Source organism: Tamandua tetradactyla, chromosome 20 (genome assembly GCF_023851605.1).
Source record: "Tamandua tetradactyla isolate mTamTet1 chromosome 20, mTamTet1.pri, whole genome shotgun sequence".
In the NCBI taxonomy this organism is placed as follows: domain Eukaryota; kingdom Metazoa; phylum Chordata; class Mammalia; order Pilosa; family Myrmecophagidae; genus Tamandua; species Tamandua tetradactyla.
Genome location: NC_135346.1, coordinates 3,152,982 through 3,172,433, shown reverse-complemented (window position 1 = coordinate 3,172,433; position 19,452 = coordinate 3,152,982). Strand labels below are relative to the sequence as shown.

Genomic DNA, 19,452 nt, shown 5'->3' with positions numbered 1-19,452 from the left:
TCAACAGCCAAAAGAATGAAAGAGGACCTTTTTCATTTTTCATAAGTTACCCTACACCCTATACAAAAATTAATGTGCATCAAAGACCTAAATATAAGTATCAGTACCATTAAACTCCCAGAAGAAAATACAAGTAAACATTTTGAAAACCTAGTAATAGGAGGTAGCTTCCTAAACTTTACGCACATAACACATACTTTTAAACATATATTGTATGTTGTTTTAGCAATAAAAATATTTAAAAATACCAAACGCTCTTGTGCCTCAAAAGACTTTGTCAGAAAAGTAAAGAGGCAGCCAACTCAATGGGAGAAAATATTATGAAATCACGTATCAGATAAAGGTTTGATATCTTCGGTACATAAAGAAATCATACAAATCAGCAAGATACGAATAGATGTTTTTCCAAAGAGCAAATACAGATGGTTAAAAAGCACACGAAGAGATGCTCATTCTCATTACCTATAAGGGAAATGCAGATCAAGACTACAATGAGATAACACCTTACACCTATAAGAATGGCTGCTATTAAACACACTGAGAGGATGTGGAGAAATTGGAACACTTATGCACTGCTGGTGGGAGTGTATCATTGTACGGCCATTATGGAAGGAAGTTTGGTGATTCCTTAGAAAACTAAATATTGAGTTGCCCTATGACCTGGCAATACAACGACTTATTATATACCCTGAAGAGCTGAAAGCAGTGACACAAACAGACATTTGAACAGAGATGTTCGTAGCTGCATTATTCCCAATTGCCAAAAGACGGAAACATCCAAGTGCCCACCAAGAGATGAGTGTATCAACAAAATGTGCTATATACATATGATGGAATATTATGGGAAGCAGTAAGATGAAATGACATACTGAAGGATATGATAAGATGGATGAACCTTGAGGACGTCATGCTGAGTGAAATAACTTAGACACAAAAGGATAGTTATTGAATTTCTCTTTTATGATTTTGGTAAAGGTAAACTCAGGGGCTTATAATACAGAATATACGGGATATAGAGACACACAACAGCTATTGATGGGTGAATGGTTATCTAATGAGGTTGAATTTAAAGGTAAGAGAATGGATAGAAGTGAAGACAGTTCATTATTAGGTCTATAAGTGATATTGCCATATTGAAGGTGAACATAATTGAAAGCAGTTGTATAGAGCCATGTATTTCACTGATTAACACTACAAATATAAATAAGCTCTTGTGTGAACCACTTCAAAGGTAAGACTCTTGTACAAAGTGTTTATAATATGGGGGCATAAGGGGAAAACTACTATTGCATGCTGTCCTGGTAGGTTCATGTGTCAACTTGGCAAGGTGGTGATGTCTGGCGGTCTCGTCAGGCAAGTGCTGGTCTATCTGTTGCTATGAGGACATTTCATCAATTTAAATCATGATTATGTTGACTGCATCCACAGCTGATTGCACTTGTAATCAGTTAAGGGGAGTACCTTCTGCAACGAGTGAGACAATCTAATCACCAGAAGGCTTTTAAGGAAGCTTCAGAAGAGAAGTCATTTTCTCTGCTTCATCCAGTGAGCCTCTCCTGTGGAGTTCATCAGGACCCTTCATTGGAGTCAACAGGTTCACATCCTACCCTACAGATTTTGGACTCTTCGATTCCCACAGTTTCCTAGCCAGCCTCCCCTGAGAATTCTTTCAGGACCTTCATTGGAGCTTGCGGCCTGCCCTACAGACCTTGAACTTCATATTCTCATGGGTACATGAGACACTTTTATAAATTTTATATCTATGGGTACCTCCTGCTGATTATGGTTCTCTAGAGAACCCTACCTAATACACATGCTATATATAGGCTATGTTTAACAGGAAGACATCAACAGTACCACAGCAATACCAGGGGTAAATAATGGAGAGAGGGACAAGAGTTAAGGGGAAGTTTGCATTTTCTATTAGGTGAGGGTGTGTTTAATGGTTATTTTTCCCATGGGAGCAATGAAAATGGCCTAAAATTGAGAGTGTTGATGAATATGGGAGACATAATGGTCTAAAATTAAGAGCGTTGAGAACAAAGTGAGACAGGAACTATTGACTTTGGACATTATACATGATCTCCAATGAATGCGAGGTGGCTGAAAGATACACTGATAAGAAATAGAATGGTGAACTGTGAGGTATTAATATGACTGAATATTATACTGCTACAGAAAGAAACGAATTCATGAGTCATACATTGTTGTGAAAGAATTTGTGGTACTTATATGATGCAAAATTAGCCAGAAACAAAAGACCAAATATTGTATGGTCTCATTTAGAAAATACTTTTAAGAAAATTGGGGCTGAAATTGTGAGTTCCTATAGCAGACATATTTACTCCAGAGTTGTAATTTGTTATTTCTAGATTTTGAGACACTGTGCTATATATGCTTAACCTGATATTTTCCTGGAACCTTGGGTACCTGTGTGACACTTAAGACACAGAATAGTTTCTGCAGTTCTGAAGGTCAGCATTGCCATATGCAACGATGAAAGAAATTGAATAAGAGATCAGTCTTCAGTTAGAGATAAGAATGAAGCTGATCAGGTCAGGACTAATGTAAATCAGATTATAGGGGTAAGGAGGACATTGTATTTTAGAACCTCACCTACTTTGTGAAACCAAAGACAGAGAGGTTTATATTGTTCAAAACACAAGTTTTCTGTAGCACATAATCTGACTCAACTGCCTGGATAGTTCATTTAAACAACCCAAACACAGGGAGTCCAGAGAGGGAATGAGGATTTGTAATTCTGTATAGCTTAATATAATACCTGGATATATCCCAGAGTGTGTTGAGCAGATAATTAAAAAGTAATAGGGGGTGCGAACGTGGCTCAGTGGCAGAATTCTTGCCTGCCATGCCAGAGACCCAGGTTCAATTCCTGGTGCCTGCCCATGCAAAATAAATAAATAAATAAAATAATGGCAAAGTTCTCTAAAGAATGGGAGAAAAAACAGGAAACTATTAAACTTTATGACCAGGGAAATTCCTGATACTGTCTCAGACAGTAGGGGCTTCCAAGTCAATAGGCAAAACCCTTGACCTTGAGATACTCTTGTGGAGGTTATTTATGTAGCAGAGAAGATAAGCGTATCTATAGGTATGTCTGTAACTTCCAGAGAACCTCTTTTGTTGCTCAGATGTGACCTCTCCCTCTCTAAGCACAACTCCATAAGAAAAATCATTACCCTCCCTCCTACATGGGACATGATATCCAGGGTCAAAGTCTCCCAGGCACCATGGGATCAACAATGCTTTACTGATTAAAGGGGGAAAAGAAATTGTAACAAGATTTCAGTGGCTGAGAGTTCAAATAGAGTTGAAACGTTACTCTGGAGGCTCCTCTTACACCGGTTTCAGCCAGATATTGCTATTAACATGGTTTGCCAAACCCCAACCAAAGCCATTCATGCCAACCCTAAAGAACACCCAAGGCCTTATCGAGATTCCACAAAATGTTCCATGCACTATGATGACTTTCCAGGAATCTAAAATCTCCTGATGGATTCTTAGGCCAGATAAGTCCTGAAATCCAAAGGAGTTAGCATCTCCAGAATATCAGATATTTCCCTCCCCTATCCCATATTATTGATAGCCCTTTCCAACATAGAAAAATTAGAATGAGTAAAGTCCAAATACCACTAAAGGTTGGGAGAAAGATCAAAGGAGAAGGTGTAGTTATAACAGAGAAAATAGGATTTAACACATGAATATGACTGCTGAGTCATCTTTATTGATATTTCTTTTAGTCTCCAGTGCCTTGGAGAAGTTAGATGGAAAAACGCTAAAATTGTGGAACTGTACCCCATATAAAACTCTATAATCTGTTCTATAACTAATTGTTGTGGTGTGCTTTGAAATGTATTGCTTTCTGTATATATGTTATTTTTCATAATAAAATAAAAATTAAAATTAATAAAATAAAAAGAACATTCCATAAATCTTTTCATACCCCATCATTTATTTTTTGTCTATATATTTTTTACTTATCTGTCCATACACTGGACATAGGGTATGTCAGTCAGAAAGTTTTCATAATCACATGGGCACATCATAAAAGGTGTATAGTTATACAATCATTTTCAGGAATTCAGACTAGTGGATTAAAATTGAACAGTTTCAAGTATTTCCTTCTGGTTATTCTAAAACACTAAAACTAAAAAGGGACATGTATATAATGCATAAGAGTAACCTCCAGATTGACTTCTTGTCTCTATTTGAACTCTCTCACTAAACTAAAACTTTATTTTGTTTCATTTCCCTTCCCTCTTTTCATCAAGAAGGCTTTCTCAAAACCACAATGCCAGGTAGAGGCTCATCCCTGGGAATGATGTCACATGCAGCAGGAGAGCAGTATGTTTACCTGCAGAGTTTACTGGATTAGAGAGTGAGGCCACATTTCAGCAACAAAAGAGGTTCTCAGGGGCTGACTCTTAGGTATAATTATAAGTAGGCTTAGATTCTCCTTCGAAGGAGTAAGTTTCATAAGGGCAAGCCCCAAGGTTAAAGGCTTGGCAGTAAATTGGTAGCCCCTGATGCTTGCAAGAATCTCAAGAATTCCCCAGGAGGAGAAGTTTAATATTTCCACATTTTCTGTTAGAAATATGTTTTTTTATTAATTTTTAATTTTTAAAAAATATATAACAACAAACAAATGCAAACATTCTTAACTCATCATCATTCCGTACTACATATATAATCAGTAATTCACAATATCATCACATAGTTGCATGTTCATCATCATGATAACTACTTAGAACATTTGCATTAATTCAGAAAAAGAAATAAAAAGAGAACAGAAAAAAATTCACACATACCATACCCCTTACCCCTCCTTTCATTGATCACTAGCATTTCCCAGACTCTAATCATAAGTGAAAATAAAGGAAGAGAGAGAAGAAAAGGAGAAAATACACAAAATCCTCTTCCAGATTTTTTTCAAATTGGCTCTGTTCTGGGTTACTCCTTCAATGCTTAGGCGGACCATTTACAACTCTGCCTTAGCTTCACTTTCTGCTTGAACTATGGTTAGAGATCAATTAAAGTGGATGTTCATGTCTCCTAAGGTGTTTTGTGAGCATATATCCTGCCTTGAGCATGCAAGTGGTTTCTTAAATTCCTCAGTATATGTGGATGAATTTGAATGACATAACTTACCAAAGAAATTCTGTCCCCCTTTTCCTCCTGGGCTTCCAGCACTCAATTGTTTGCATTAGTTACAGTCTTCTGCCCCACACAGTTATGGATAATTGATTTACCTTATGATGTTCTGGGAGGAATGTCTGTTGCTTTTCTGCCCTGGGTGAGTTCTGGGTTTGGCGAAACAAAGACAAGTGCCTTTTTCCAGGTAACCCCAGACAGGTTAGAACTCACAAATAAATTGCCTATTCAGTTTAATTATCAAAATAGTCATTTTGTGGTGATTTTACTTATGAGGAACCTGGCACTCAAATTGATTCAGTCGCTTGCCCATGTTCAAGTCTAAATAAGATGCCCAGCGAGCTCTGTCTGCCTTCAAAGCTGCATCTGATCTAAGCGACCTTATTGTTATTTTTTTTTAACCTCTTAGAATGAGAGAGGTCAGATGAGTGAGAGCTGAACTAGGGCATGCACGCGTAGGAACCGGTCAGGGACAGCGTACACAGGATGACCAGCAGAGCATGTCTGTGTGTCTTTTGGCCCCTTTGGGACTACATTCAGTTGCAGTGGAACTGAGCTCTGGGATACGGAGAGTCGGTGTGACTTTAGATGGGGGGGCTGCTCACTCAGCCTCGGTGATGGGAGTGATACTGCAGGGTGAGGTCCCAGGGGTCTCCAGAGCATGGCCTGTGAAGGACACTGATGTAGAGTAGTTGCTGGCCAACCATAAGGTGGACCACAAGACAAAACAAAAACCAACGTTTTCCATTGTGCTTTAGAATGGAGAGAGAGGCAGTTTCCCAGGTTGACTCCAGAATCCCTCACTCCCAGTCCCCCCTCCACCTCCCCCTGAGAGAGAGTTTCTTTGTTGGAGGGGCTGAGATGAGCAGAGAACTTTGCAGAATACTCCCTTTCCTTGGAAGCTTAATTGCCAGAGACTGGGGATACAAGTGAGGCAGAGGAGAGGTCCCTTAGGATTTATGAAAACAGAAGCCAATTTCCTAGTCACAAGCAGAACCATGGATGGGAGAGTGGGTGGCAGAAAATAAAACCTCTCATCCGAGCCCTGAACCTGGCCTAGGGAGGGGTCTTTTCTCACTTGGAGACCTAGCTCTTCCCTAACTCCCAGTGAGAGCCCCTCCCCTTCTGGTCTTGCCGCTCCTGCCCTGCTCTTCTTTAGGATGTGTGATGCATTTTCTCTGTGTCTTATAATTATTGTTTCTGGAAGGTTTTCTCTTAATCCCTAAAGACTCTGCTAGAATATTGGAATGAAGTTGTCTCTTTTAAGCTTTTCTGTGTTGCTTGTTTCAGAACCCATTCTCTTCTCATTTTAGCTAATCTTAATGCAGTTCTCAAAATCTATGCACAGCCCAACCAGAAGGCATTAGGCATTTCTCACCTCTCGGTGGTATGTGCTACAATCACTCAGTTCTCTCCTATCACATCCCAGGATGAGATTCTACATCATTTCTGACCACATAAGTGTTTTTTCTCCTATAGATTTCTCTTCTCTACCTTTCCTAGATCCTTCCCATATTGGTTTCAAGTCCATTTCCTTCAAGGAGATGGAGGCATGTTGGCATCCATTCACTAAGAGAAACCCTATTGCAGACACAACTAAGTGATCAGACACCTGTTCCAGAGTGGTGGTGAAGTTTGTTAATCAAGGGCATAGAGTTTCAGATTTTGAAGATTGCCCTCCACATTTCCAGGCCCTTTTTGATTCATCAGATTATGTGGTTTCAGGTAAGTCTTTTCCTCTCTGTCTTATATGACCCTTCTCTGTTACCAGTTACCTGAAAATGTTTGTTCTTGATTCCACCCACAAGTACTCCTGCCAACTTTCCTATTGTCTATTTTTCTTGAGGTAGAAAACTCTAATTGAAGTCAGATTTGGCTTTTAAAATATTGGGTTCCTTTATTCCATCAGTAGAATGAGAGAAGGTCTGACTGGTTCTTTCCCAAACATCCTTATTTTACAGTTGGGGAGGCAGACCCAGAGAGAGGAGGTGACTTCTTCAGTCTCATAACAGGCTTTAAGAAAGGTGGGACTAGCTGGTGTTTTCAAGTCTAGGAAAAATGCAACAGTTACTATACCCCCTGAAATCGGCATTTGTTGTCCTAACACATCCAGAGGGTTAGCTGTCCTCAGTGATATCTGATGTTGGATTTTGTCTGACAGTGGTAAAATCTACTCTATCCAACCATCACATGCACCTAATGTTTCGAACTCTTGGAAACAAGTTTGTTAGCTGCTCTTCCCTTCTCCATTGATTTTTTTCTGTTTGGATATTATCTCATATCCTTTCTTCTTGAAGGAGAGTCTGGACTCTGCTCTCATTTGAAAATAACATTCTCCAGTGTGTCTGCTCCCTTCGAATCCTTCCTGCATTTTACTTTCTCTGAGAGAAAGCTCTCCCATGAGCATCCCTTTTTCACACTTCCCTTCTCTCAGTTGCAGGGTCTGCTGACAAAATTCCCAGTGTGGGTCTGTAAGGGTTCTGACAAAGTCTGATTTGAGGGGTGTAGGAAGGTATTCCAACCCTAACTAGCTCCTGCGGTTGCTCAACTGAAACTGTGCCTGTTGTAGCCACTGGTCAGGCTCATATCAGGAGATATTTGCATCTCAAATGGTAGCAAGGGCTTAGATTACTCTGGAGTGGGGCTTCCTTCACTAGCAAAGATTAGTTTATCTGTTTAGTTAATAAAAAATATTTATTGAAAACCAGTGGATATATTATCTGGTAACAGTCAAAATAAAGAGCATTCAATTTCCCTCCAACTCGGAAATTCCGAGTTTTGATGCAATGTGCTTTAATAAAAAACTTCCCCTCTTTATATTTCCTCCATCACCACATTTCTCCAGAGCATAATAAGTGACAGAAGTTATAGATATAACAACAGCTGTCACTATTCATTGGCCAGTTATATATGCTAACCTATTTTACATTCACAATCACCATATAAGGAAAAATTTCCAGCTCTATTATTAGCCTAATTGTGTAAGTGAAAAATTGGCTTTCAAACTGGTTAAAAAACTTCTCCAAGTATTCACCACTGGTGGCCATATCATGCATGACCATCGTAATTGCTTCCTAGCCATGCCTGCCCTTCTCCAATCTCCATAGGGACATTCTGCTACCTGGGGAACAATCTTTAAATCTAACCCTTTGTTTAACAGCCAACAATGGCTCCATTTGTGGAGCTTTCCATGTGAGCTGAGTATGGGACCAGTGCTTTTGAACAAATGAATTCATTTAAACTTCACAACCACCTGGGAGCTGATTATTCTTGTCTTCATTTTGCAGATGAAAAGGAAGGCTCAGTGAGGACTTAGATAAAGAGAGAGAACTAATAATTGGCCAAACCTGCGCTCTTAACCATGACCTTGTGATATGTAAGTTCCCAACTTCTCACCCAGGCATTCGGGACCAGGCTCCCTCCACTGCTCCCCTGAGTGGACCCTCTGCACAGCAACTGGGCCGAACTTGCCTTCCCATCACTGTCATGTTTTTCATTCTCTGCCTTAGGCTCTGGCTCTTTCCATGGCCTGACATACCCAATTGACTTCTCTTTAGCCTCAGTGATACGAATTGTCCTTCAGAATCCACCTTCACCTCCTGGGCCCCCATGAAGCCTCTTCCAATTCGTACAAATAGATGAGAATTTCCTCCCAGTCCCCTAAGCAGGAATGTTGCAGCCGTGGCACCTATTGTGCTTCCACCTTCCTTGAATGCTACGTGTACCAGGTTTTGCCAAAGTGACATGCAGAGTTCACAGAGACACACAGTCAATTTCTTTGTGCTCAGCAACATGCCATGTAGTTGAGGAAAGTAGCCACCCATTCTTAAAAATATAGGCACTGCCACCGCCATGAGCACCACCAGAAAAATAACTTTAATTCTACAATAGAGGACTAAATCTTTTCACTTTTTTAACAAATACAATAAAATCTATGGACTTTCTGTCCAGTACTAAGCACATTAACACCAAATTTCACATATAATTTCAGGGTTCATAGGCTCTCATATTGAGAATCTCTAATGTTTTAGATGTCAATGAGATAAGAATTGATTAATCAGCAACTTATTAATTCAGGACACCAAGTGCTATAAGAAAGAGAGGAGATCGTGGTGGCTACAGGCCCAAAGAGTTTCCCAGAAGAGGATGGAGAGGTGAAGAAAAGGAGGGTCTGGAGTGGGAGGGGAGGGTCTTAAGGACATCAGTTCCCGGGCTACAGACTGTATCTTTTTGCTCACTCTATTCCCAGCACCTAACACAGTACCTGGCACATAGCACATTTCCGTCCATATCTGTTGCATGAATAAAGGATCAGAGAAGGGGTGCCAGTCAGATGGGATGGAATCAATATACATGCAGAGTCTGATAGCAAGGACATACTCAGAGACAGGGGTGGTCCTGGACATGGGTTCTTAAAAAGCTGGGACTGAATGGGCAGGCCTGGGGTGTTGGGATCTGCAAGTTTGGCCTTGTGGCTATGGGGACCTGTGGTTCCCTGGAAGAGGGCAGAGTCTTGAACAGGCTGTCAGGACTTTCCACTGGATGGAAAGGGTCTGGTAGGTGTCAAAGCACGACTGCTATCAGTCTCCAGCTTGGAAGCAGCTGCCCCTGGGCTTGAGGAGCCAGGGAGGGTGGGCAGCTCTGAGAAGACCCTGCAGGGGACAGGTGCTGCTCAAGAGTGGGCCAGAAGGGTTTGAAGACAATGCTGTCTGCCCCATCACCCTTCCCAGCAGGATGGGGGCAAGTCAGAGGCATAGATCCTCCCAAACACCCCAGAGTCCCAGAAGCCAGCATGCTTCTTAAGGTTTTGTAATGGGAGTGCTCTGTCCCCTGCCTGGCTACCCTCTTCACTCAGGGAACCTTCTCCTTCTGTCCTCTGTCAAACGCCGTTCTCTTTCTTCAGATCCTTCTCCCTTTGCGTCTGGGTTCTCCTTTCTCATGATGTCTACTTTCTTTGTCCTCTATTGCAAGCATCTTTGTTTTCTTTTTTTCTCTTCTGGGGGAAAAAAACATTTCAATATTTTTATTTTCTCCCTCTTTTATTTTTATTCATTTCTGAGTTTCCCTTTCTCTTGTCTTCTTTACCTGAATACTTTCCCATTGCTCCTTTTATCTCTCCCTTTCTCCGTTGATCTATTGTTCATGTTTCTCCTTACTTCTCTCCTTTCTAATTCTTTATCTGATAATTAAATGTTCCTTTGTCTTGTGCCTAACTTGCATTCTGTTCTCTTGTTCTGTGAGGGTCACTGACAGTACTGAGGATGGGATTCTCAAGACCCCCTTCTTCTTTGCTCCAGCTGCTGTGACTCTGTGAGTTTCTTCAGGTAGCTTTGTCCATGAAGGGGTTCCCCACCACACCCCAGAGGAAACTTAAGAATGGTATTCAATTCACATTACCTTTTCTGTGAAAAAAAAAAGAATGTTTTCATTTTTTTCAAAAAATTTCCTAAGTGAAACTTGTCCTGTGTAAAAAATGTTTTAAACAAAGCAAGATTAAATAGGAAAAACCCTCCAGATACATTAGTTACCTTCCCATAGCAACCTTCATTTAAACTCAGAGAATACGTGAAGACATTCTTGTCAAAATTCAAATCTTGGGCTATGGTGGCTCAGCAGGCAGAGTTCTCGCCTGCCATGACGGAGACCCGGGTTCAATTCCCAGTGCGCGCTCATGCAAAAAGCAAACAAACAAGCAAAAAACTCAAATCTTACAGGTTAAGCTAGAGACACTCTTTGGCCACAATCCCCAGTCTTCTTTCTCAGAGGTGACCCTTGTTATCATTGTGCTCTGTGCCTTTAGCAGTTTTTCTGCACTTTTTTTCTCTTATTCTTGCCTATACGGGATATTAACAAACTGAATAATATGCACCAATTTGATGGGTAAAAACTTGTTTGAGGGCTTTGATTTAAATATCTGACCTACTAGTAAGATAAAGCAATCTTTTAAAAATTTTTTTTCGTTTTTTCTTTTCTGAGAGTTACTGCTGATTTTGTTTATCATTTTTTGTTGTTCATCTGTGGGCATTCTTTATATTTTTTTAGTATGACCCTTTTTCTAGTATACCTTATTTAATAAGCCCATTCCTGCTCCAAGATCATAAACAAACTCTTCTATGCTTTCTTCTAACCATTTTTTCCCATTGATATCTTTGATCTTCCAGGAGTTTATTTTTGTGTGTTCTATGAAGTAGGGATCTAAATTTATTTTTCTTTTTCCAGAACAGGAAATCAATTATCCAAGATCATTTATTGAACAACCATTCTTTCCCTACTGATTTTATATTCTGTTGTTTGAATCAGATTGTAAATTTTTGCACATATATATAAGTGTGATTCTGGACTTATTCTGACAATTTCCTAATTTCTTCATCAATACCAGATGGTGTTGGGTTGAATTATGTACCCTGTGCTGGTTTGAATCTATGGTGGACCCCAGAAAAGCCATATCCTTTCATACTCATTCAATATTGCTGGGTGAGAACATTTTGTTTGTTTCCATGGTGATGTGACCCATCCAATTGTGGATGGTAGCTTATGATTAGATGATTTCCATGGAGGTGCATCTGTACCCATTGAAGGTGGAGATGCTTACTGGAATCCTTTAAAAGAGGAAACATTTTGGAGAGAGTCCCTTTTTTGTAGAGCCATGAGAAATCCAGCAGACACTGCCATGTTCACCATGTGTCCTTCACCTGAGAGGGAAACGTTGAATGTCGTCGGCTTTCTCGAACCAAGGTATAGGAGTTTGCACTGTTTCCAGGAGAGAAAGTAGCAGATGATGCCATGCTTGCCATGTGCCCTTCCAGCAGAGAGAGAAACTGTACTGTGTTCACCATATGCCTTTCTAGATGAAAGAGAAACTGTACTGTGTTCACCATGTGCCCTTTCACCTGGGAGAGAAACTGTACTGTGTTCACCATATGCCTTTCCAGATGAGAGAGAAACCCTGAAATTCGTGGGCCTTCTTGAAACAGGTATCTTTCCCTGGATACCTTTGATTGGACATTTCTATAGACTTGTTTTGTTTGGACATTTTCTCATCCTTAGAACTGTAAACTAGCAGCTTATTGAATTCCCCCTTTTAAAAGCCATTCTGTTTCTAGTATATTGCATTCTGGCGGCTAACAAACTTGAACATACCCCCAACAAATACCAGTTCTTAATCTTAATCTCCACCCGTTTGGGTGTGGACTGTAAATACTACCTTTTCAAGATGTCTTTTTCTTTTTTCTTTTTTTTGGGGGGGTGCATGGTCTAGGAATCCAACCTGGGTCTCCCACATGGAAAGTGAGCATTCTACCACTGAGCCACCCATGTACCCTCAATGTTACTTTAAATTAAGGTGTGTAAAACGGAATTATGGTAGGCCTTGGTCCAGATTACTGGAGGCCTTAAGAAGAGAACCAGAAAGTCAAAGAAACCAAAGGAGAAGTCATTACCATATAATGGGAGGCAGAAATACAAACCAAGGAATGCCAAGAATTGACAGTAACTAGTGTCAAAAAGCTACATATTTGCAAGAGACAGTAAACCTAACCAATATCTTGATTTTGGATTTTGAGCCTCAAAACAGCGACCCAATGAATGCTTGTTATTTAAGCCAACCCACTGTGTCACTTCAGCCTGGCAAACTAAGACCCACACTTTCAATTAATATTGATTTATATAATATTTTGATAACTGAAAAGGCAAGTCCCCAAACTTTGTTCTTCTTTTTCAAAATTATTTGGACTAGGTTACTGCCTTACAAATATTGAAATTTAAAAGCACATTCGATAGGGAATTTCTCTCTTTTCTACCCCATATTTCAGCAACCTGATTCTTTTTATCCTTTCCTTTAAAGCAAATGGTGTTAACAGTTTCTTTTATTTCCTTCCAGAGGAATTCAACACACACACACACACACACAAACACACACACACACACACACACACACACACGTACACATTTCCTTTTTAAACAGGTATATGTGTCTTCTAGTTTGCTAGCTATTGGAATGAAACATACCAGAAACGGAATGGCTTTTAAAAGGGGAATTTAATAAGTTGCTAGTTTACAGTTCTAAGACTGAGAAAATGTCCCAATTAAAGCAAGTCTATAGATATGTCCAATCAAAGGCATCCAGGGAAAGATACCTTGATTCCAGAAGGCCAATGAAGTTCAGGGTTTCTCTCTCAAGTGAGAAGGCACATGGTGAACATGGTTAGGGCTTCTCTCTCATCTGGAAAGTCATGTGGTGAACACAGCATCATCTACTAGTTTTCTCTCCTGGCTTTTTTCTTGGCATGGACATGCACCAGGAAATGAACCTGGATCTCCAGCATGGCAGGCAGGATCTCTGCCACTGCGCCAATGTCGCACTGCCCATCTGGAAACTTTTCATCTAAGATCCTTCTGTAGCTGAACTTGTGTGAGACATGAAAAAGATTAAAGACAAGTGCAGGGCTGTAGATTGACATACAGTGCCCCCCCACGACATCCCTGTAAAGTAGGGCAGGCAGCATGATTTCCATTTAGTGACGAGGAAACAGACTCTCACAAAGAGGGAGAGGCTTACTGATGTAATGACATGACACAGCCAGGAGGTGTGTGTCCCGCCTTCAGTGCTAGCTGCCAACACTGCAGTGATCCAGTACCTTCCTCAGTTCCCCCATCACCTCTCGGTTCCTCAAGCTATAAATGAGGGGGTTGAGCATGGGAGTGAGGACCATGTGGAAGACAGAGACCACCTTGTCATGGCTGGGCACCCAGTACCACTTAGGTCTCAGGTAGATGAACATGGCTGCTCCGTATAAGAGGGACACGGCTGTCAGGTGGGAGGAACAGGTGGCCAGAGCCTTCTTCCGAGCCTGAGCAGAGTTGATATGGAGCACGGTCCTGAGGATGTGAGCATAGGAGGCCACGATGATGGAGAAGGGAAAGAGGAGCATGAAGTCACAGCAATCATATATCACTTTCTCAAAAATGGATGTGTCAGCACAGGCCAGCTTCAACAAGGAGAGCTCTTCACAGAAAAAGTGTTCCACTTCCCTGGAACCACAGTAAGGGAGGGTCATTACTACCACCATCTGGACCAAACCATCTAGTATCCCAAAGGCCCAGGAGCTTCCAACAACCTGGAGACAGACCCTCTGACTCATGAGAATGGGATAGTGAAGTGGGTGGCTGATGGCCACATAGTGGTCATAAGACATGAACCCGAACAAGAGCCCTTCAGAGCCCACAAGGATGACAAAGAGGCCAAATTGTAAGCCACAACACACAAAGGAGATGAACTTCTTGCCAGACAGGAAATTGACCGCCATCATTGGTACATTGGTACAGACCAACATGGGGTCCATGAGGGAAAGCTGACTGAGGAAGACGTACATGGCTGTATGAAGTCGGAGATCAATGTAGATGAGGAAGATGAAGAGGACGTTCCCACAGAGAGCAACTGGGAAGACCACCATGATGACAGAGAACATAACAAGATCACCTGGACTTTGGGTAAAGATGCCCAGGAGAACAAAATCCTCCGTGGATGACTGGTTGTACCATGTTGCCATGGCTTAGTTTCCCGGTCACCCGAGAATATGGACAAAAAATTATTGGATTGACAGACATTTCTTTATTCAACACTGCATTCTACATTTTTTAGCCAACTGCTTTCTTTGTAATTTATTAGGTCTCAACAACATAAATTCAGGCATATAAAAGAGGAGCCTCCTCCATACCTCCATGAACAAAATGAGCTCTCTTTTCTCAGAGAATTGGATTACACATCAATATTTGCACATATCCATACCAAGCAGAATAGGCACTGAGTTAATTTATTTGTCATAGGATCTTTGGACAATCCTTCAGCAGTAAATTTTAGCTTTGCTTTTGTTTTAGCTTTCTAAAAGTTCAAATTAATTTATTCAGGACCTGTTGATGAAAAGGGATTTCTCTTGTACTTTGGTTAAGAATTTTTTTCTAAACACCTTATTATGGAGGGGAAGCAGGGACATGGTTTGATTTCATATGGACAGATGTCAAAGCAAGAAATAAAAGTCATGCATAGTAAAAAAGAAAGAAAGAAATCTCTGGGTGATATCTGAATCCATTGAAAATACAGGAGCAGATAATTATAAAAAACTGAGTGGAATACATAGCTACATTCTAACCACAACTATTTTTTTAGTGGCCTCAGGTTCCTACCCAACTGAACCTTATCTTCACCTTCAAAGGCATTTCCAGTTCCCTTACTCCTCCATGTTCTCCAATTCCATCATCATCCTTCTCATTTCACTTGTCTTTTTACCCATCCATCATTGCCTGTGCTGGTTTGATAGGATTTGTATACCCTAGAAAATCCACGTTTTAATATTAATCCCATTTGGTAAAGACAGCCATTTCTTCTAATCCCTATTCAGTAATGTATGTTGGAAACTTTAATTCGATTATCTTCATGGAGATGTGACTTAATCAAGTGGGGTATTAAACTCGATTAGGTAGAGATATGTCTCCACCCATTCCAGGCAGGTCTTGATTACTTTACTGGAATCCTTTAAAGGAGGAAGCATTTTTGGAAAGGCTGGAGATTCTAATACCGCAGAACCACAAAGCAGAGTCCACAAGGTAGCTGCTTTGGAGATTAAGGAAAACTCCTCCCGGGGATCTTCCTGAGACAAGAAGCAGAAGAGAAAGCTGGCAGACTTCTCCATGTGCCTTTCAGCTGAGAGAGGAAACCCTGAACTTCTTCAGCCTTCTTGAACCAAGGTATCTTTCCTTGGATATGTTACACTGGACATTTCTACAGACTTCTTTTAATTTGGACAATTTCACAGCCTTAGAACTGCAAACTAGCAACTTATCAAATTCTTCTTCTTAAAAGGATTCCGTTTCTGGCATATTGCATTCCAGCAGCTAGCAAACTAGAACACTGCCCTTTCAGACATTTTTATGGATCTGCAAGTAGCGTTGTACTGCACAATATTTTCCTTAACTTCTATATTAATTATCTATTGCTATATCATGAAAATCTGTAAATTGTAGCAGCTTAAAGTAACAAACATTTGTTGTCTCACCATCGCATGGGTCAGGAGTCTAGGTGCAGCTTAGATAGATGCATCTCACTGAAGGTCTCTGATGAGGTGCGGCTAAGCTTTCAGTCCAGCTACAGTCCTCTCAAGGCTCGGCTGAAGGAGGATCCACTTCCAAGCTCACTCACGTGGGTGTTGATGGCCTTGTTCTCACTCCCCAGGGATGCTCACAGCAAGGCAGTTGACTTCCCCCAGGATTAGTGATCCAAGAGCAGTGAGAGCAAAACACCCAGATGGAAGCTGCGGTCATTATAACCTAGTATGGAATGTGGCATCCCATCACTTCGGCTGCACCAAGTTCTTTAGAAGTGAGTCACTAGATCCCGTCTACACTCAAGGACAGAAAATTACATGAGGGCATGAATTTCAGCAGGTGGGGACGAACGGGCCACCTTAGAGGCTTCTAACCACACCTTCATTCGTGTGAGTCCTGATGGCTACTATCATGCAACTGGACACTGAAGAATTTTAACACATAACGTTGTCATACAAGAAAAATGATGATGTACATGGAGCATGGAAAACAAAGAATAAAAGATTTTGAGTTTGTCAGTCTAAATCTCATCCACTGAAAAGCGTCAGGTCTCTGCCTGGCTCTCGTGACAGGCGATACATAATCAGTAAACATCATGTATGATTTTCGCATCTTTTCATACTCACATTCCATTCTTCCACTTGAACTCTTAGTGATCCTGTGATGTAAGTGCTGTGACTGGTAAAACAGACCCTCTGTTTCAAATGAGGAAACAAGCACTGAGGACTTGGCTGGGTCGCCCAAGGTTGGCTAGTAAATGTAGAACAAAGACTTCACAAGGGGTCTTTTGAATCTAAATTATAGATACTTTTCATTACATCAGGCTGTTTCTGAGCAAAAATATCCCTCGAATGGCAATCTAGCTTATCACTTAGACGTTTTCAATGAGGAACTTCCAATCCTTTTTCTCTAATTCTTGGCATACTCAGCAGCCTTCTGATCCATAATGTGGACACTTAAAGACTGTGGCTCCTTTTGCTGAAGAGTAGTACTGGTTTCTGTCAGACACAGCTCTCAGCAAAGATTAATAAATTAGCACCTGTTGTTACTAAATTCTTTTATCTGAGTTTGGTTAGTTTAAGTGGAATTCTCTAAGCCTAGTGAAAATTACAATTACACTCCTGAGCCTGTAGAAATGAGGGAAAGATGATGATGAGGCTCAGGTTGAGAAGCCAGAAAAACCAGCTGCTTGCCCATCTGGGTAGCTCTCCAAATGATATCAAAATCTGCATTCATATCCCAGACTCAGCACCAAACTTTCAGGATATACTCACTTGACTGTTTTGCACCTCAAGCAGAGGAAAACTAAGCTGAATTCTTACCTCCTGCTTGATCTCCCGATCACTCAACTTAAAAATAACTCCATGCCCCCAAATCCAATCAATCTCCAGGTCATGTAGATTTGCCCTTAGTGAGAACTCTTGCTTCCTACATCTGTTTGGCCCCCCACTTTCCTCCCTGTTTTCATTAACTATTTCAGCACCTCATAGTTTTTTTTTTTAGTATTTTTATTGACAAAACAGCATACAACAAAAACATTATTAACATACATACATTCCATACATGATGGACAATCATTGGCTCACAATATCATCACATAGTAGTATATTCATCACCATGATCATTTTTTAGAACACTTTCATCATTCCAGAAAAAGAAATAAAAAGGAAAAAACTCATAGTACCATACCCCTTACCCCTCTCTCTCATTGACCACTAGTATTTCCATCTACCCAATATATTTTAACATTTGTCCCCCCTATTATTTGTCATTTTTCCTTCATATTTTTTACTCATCTGTCCATACCCTGATAAAGAGAAAATAGGACACAAGCTTTTCACAGTTACATGGTCACTTGTAAACGTTATATCTTTATACAATCATCTTCATGAAACAAGACTACTGGAGAACAACTTTACAGTTTCAGGTACTTCCCTTTAGCCACTCCAATACACCATAGACTGGAAAAGGGGTATCTGTATAATGCATAAGAATAACCTCCAGGATAACCTCTTGACTTTGAAATCTCTCAGCCACTGCAACTTCATTTTGTCTCATTTCTCTCTTCCCCCTTTCGGTCAAGAAGTTTTTCTCAATCCCTTGGTGCTGAGTCCCAACTCTTTCTAGGATTTCTGTCCCACATTACCAGGGAGGTCCACACCCCTTGGAGTCATGTTCCACATAGAGAGGGGAGGGCAGTGAGTTCACATGCCATGTTGGCTAAGAGAAAGAGAGAGACCATATCTGAGCAAACAAAAGAGATTCTCTAAAGGTGACTCTTAAGCCTCCTTTTTAAAAATATTTTCATTGTTAAAAAACATAAAGACATATAAACATGAATATTCTTACCATATGATCATTCCATTCTTGGTATATAATCAAAAACTCACAATATCATCACCATGATCATTTCTTAAAACTTTTGCATCAATTCAGAAAAAGAAATAAAAAGAAAAAAGAAAAAGACTCATACATACCATACCCCTTATGCCTCTCTCTGATTGACTGCTAATATTTCCATCTACCCAATATATTTTAGCTTTTGTTATTCTATTTTTTTCTATACCTCTTACTACTCCCTTTCATTGATCACTGCTAAATTTACTTTAACATTTGTTTCCTCATTATTTATTTATTTTAATCTGTATGTTTTACTCATCTGTCCATACCATAGATAAAAGGAGCATCGGACACAAGATTTTCACAATCACACAGTCGTATTGCAGAAGCTATATCATTATACAATCATCTTCACGAAACATGGCTACTGGAACACAGCTCTACATTTTTAGGTACTTCCCTACAGCCTTTCCAATGTACCTTAACTAAAAATGTGATATCTATTTAATGCATAAGAATGACCTCCAGGATAACCTCTTGACTCTGTTTGAAATCTCTTAGCTATTGACACTTTATTTTGTCTTATTTCTCTGATGCTGAGTCCCAGCTGATTCTAGGACTTCTGTCTCACATTGCCAGGAAGGTTTGTACCCCTGGAAGTCATATTCCATGAAGAGATGGGGAGGGCAGTAAGTTTGCTTGTCATGTTAGCTGAGAGAGAGAGGCCACATCTGAGCAACAAAAGAGGTTGTCTGGGGGTGACTCTTAGGCCTAAACTAAGTAGGCTTAGTTTATCCTTTGTGGGGATAAGTTTCATATGAACAAACCCCAAGATTGAGG

At 40.4% G+C, this 19,452-nt stretch overlaps 1 protein-coding gene across 1 annotated transcript; it reads right to left on the bottom strand.

The window, feature by feature from the left end:
- Positions 1-13,778: 13,778 nt before the first annotated feature.
- LOC143664401 (olfactory receptor 2V2-like) lies at positions 13,779-14,720 on the bottom strand. The gene has a single exon (XM_077138011.1). It carries the CDS (start codon positions 14,718-14,720, stop codon positions 13,779-13,781), a length of 942 nt encoding a protein of 313 aa, XP_076994126.1.
- Between the last annotated feature and the right edge of the window lie 4,732 nt (positions 14,721-19,452).